Here is a 2,035-nt window from a genome sequence, read left to right as displayed (position 1 = left end):
TGAAACCGGGAGGCGGAGCTTGCAGTGAGGTGATATGGTGCCACTGCACTCCAGCCTGGGCAACAGAGCAAGAAAAAAAAAAAAAAAAAAAAAAAGAATTGAGCAAATTAATTTAAGAAATAAAATGTTGGCCGAGCGCGGTGGCTCAAGCCTGTAATCCCAGCACTTTGGGAGGCCGAGACGGGCGGATCATGAGGTCAGGAGATCCAGACCATCCTGGCTAACCCAGTGAAACCCCGTCTCTACTAAAAAATACAAAAAACTAGCCAGGCGAGGTGGCGGGCGCCTGTAGTCAGCCCAGCTACACTGGAGGCTGAGGTAGAAGAATGGCGGAAACCCAGTAGGCGGAGCTTGCAGTGAGCTGAGATCCGGCCACTGCACTCCAGCTTGAACGACAGAGGGAGACTCCGTCTCAAAAAAAAAAAAAAAAAAAGGAAGAAAGAAAGAAAATGTTTGTTGAATATATATCCATTGGAGACAGCTTTCAGAATGCTGGTGGTCAACTTATAAAGTTAGTGCTAAGTTACGTTGTTAAGGAGCCACAAGGCATGAAACTCACCTTGAATAGAGTTGCAGGAATTATGACCAAGAGCCAGGCATGTATGCACATGAGCATGGTTCTTGTATGTATCTGAAAATGTGCACGGTATATGTTTACCAAGTAAGTCTTTAAAAACTTTGGGGCATGTACCACTATTGTAGCACATTAGAAGCCAACAATTTCCCCCACATAGAGGGAATAATCTAGACTTCTTAGAAAATACTAATTATTATTATTGAGATGGAGTTTTGCTCTTTTGCCCAGGCTGGATTGCAGTGGCGTAATCTCTGCTCACTGCAACCACTGCCTTCCGGTTTTAAGCGATTCTCCTGCCTCAGCCTCCCGAGTAGCTGGGATTATAGGCATGCACCACCGCACTCGGCTAATTTTTGTATTTTTAGTAGAGATGGGGTTTCAGCATGTTGGCCAGGCTGGTCTTGATTGAACTCCTGACCTCATGATCCAGCCCCCCTCGGCCTCCCATAGTGCTGGGATTACATGAGTGAGCCCCACCACGCCTGGCCAGAAAATTACTGATAAAGACCTACAAATAGTTACTTTGATTCCTTCTTAGTGTATGGTTTCTATAAGTGGTATTCTTGCATTGTAAGAACTCGTAGAAACCAAATAGGAAATAAGCCATCATTTCAGCCCCTAAACTCCTGATTCTGGCATTTTGGTGTATTTAGCAATCTGATGTTTTTGTTTGTTTAATCTACATACAATTTTGTTTATTCTGTGCGGTAGCTTTCACAATTAACTTAAAATTGTATTTTGCCTTTACTGCATAACTGAATTTTCAGCCATTTAGTATCTGTTTAAAAGAATGAACTATTACATACAGTTGTTACTATTTGTGTACCTACTGAGCAAAACAGTCTGAAAACTTGTGAATGGTTTGCAGATGTGTTATAGAGTGTGCTAGTCCTGAAATTTAGGGGCCAGAATTTTTTAGCTATTACAAAAAAGAAAATGAAAATGAACTAGTATCTCAGGAATAGTGAAATTTAAAAAAAATGAAGCTTTTATGATGTTAAGAACAAAACCAACTCTGTGTTTAATAGGACTACAGAGATGTTTTTGAGAAAACATGTATGTTTGTTAACTGTTGTTGTAGAGTGATTTTGATTTTCTTGCTTGATTTTTCTTTCCCCTGAATTTGCTGTTTTGTTTAAGAATGCAAGGCCAGAAACTGTCACTAATGACGATGAAGAAGCCTTGGATGAAGAAACAAAGAGGAGAGATCAGATGATTAAAGGGGCTATTGAAGTTTTAATTCGTGAATACTCCAGTGAGCTAAATGCCCCCTCACAGGAATCTGATTCTCACCCCAGGAAGAAGAAGAAGGAAAAGAAGGAGGACGTATGTGTTCTGACAACAACATATAATTTCTACCATTTGTTTTTTATGATATCACTCTTATGCTTTGATTACATGTCAGTTTTCTTTTTTCTTTCTTTTCTTTCTTTCTTTTTTTTTTTTTTTTTTTTTTTT

The 2,035-nt window shown here is 39.7% G+C and overlaps 1 protein-coding gene across 2 annotated transcripts in view; it reads left to right on the top strand.

Moving 5' to 3' along the window:
• The window catches only part of RBM25 (RNA binding motif protein 25), a 73,745-nt gene that overhangs the window by 45,115 nt on the left and 26,595 nt on the right, over positions 1-2,035 (top strand). For both annotated transcript variants that reach the window (XM_011983105.1, XM_011983106.1), the window contains one exon: positions 1,718-1,903. In XM_011983105.1, coding sequence (XP_011838495.1) covers positions 1,718-1,903 — 186 coding nt within the window. The remainder of the gene's footprint in view (positions 1-1,717; positions 1,904-2,035) is intronic.

Source organism: Mandrillus leucophaeus, unplaced genomic scaffold (genome assembly GCF_000951045.1).
Source record: "Mandrillus leucophaeus isolate KB7577 unplaced genomic scaffold, Mleu.le_1.0 Scaffold246, whole genome shotgun sequence".
Taxonomy (NCBI): Eukaryota; Metazoa; Chordata; class Mammalia; order Primates; family Cercopithecidae; genus Mandrillus; species Mandrillus leucophaeus.
The sequence above is the reverse complement of the archived record's forward strand: the minus strand, read 5'-3'. Positions and strand labels throughout refer to the sequence as shown.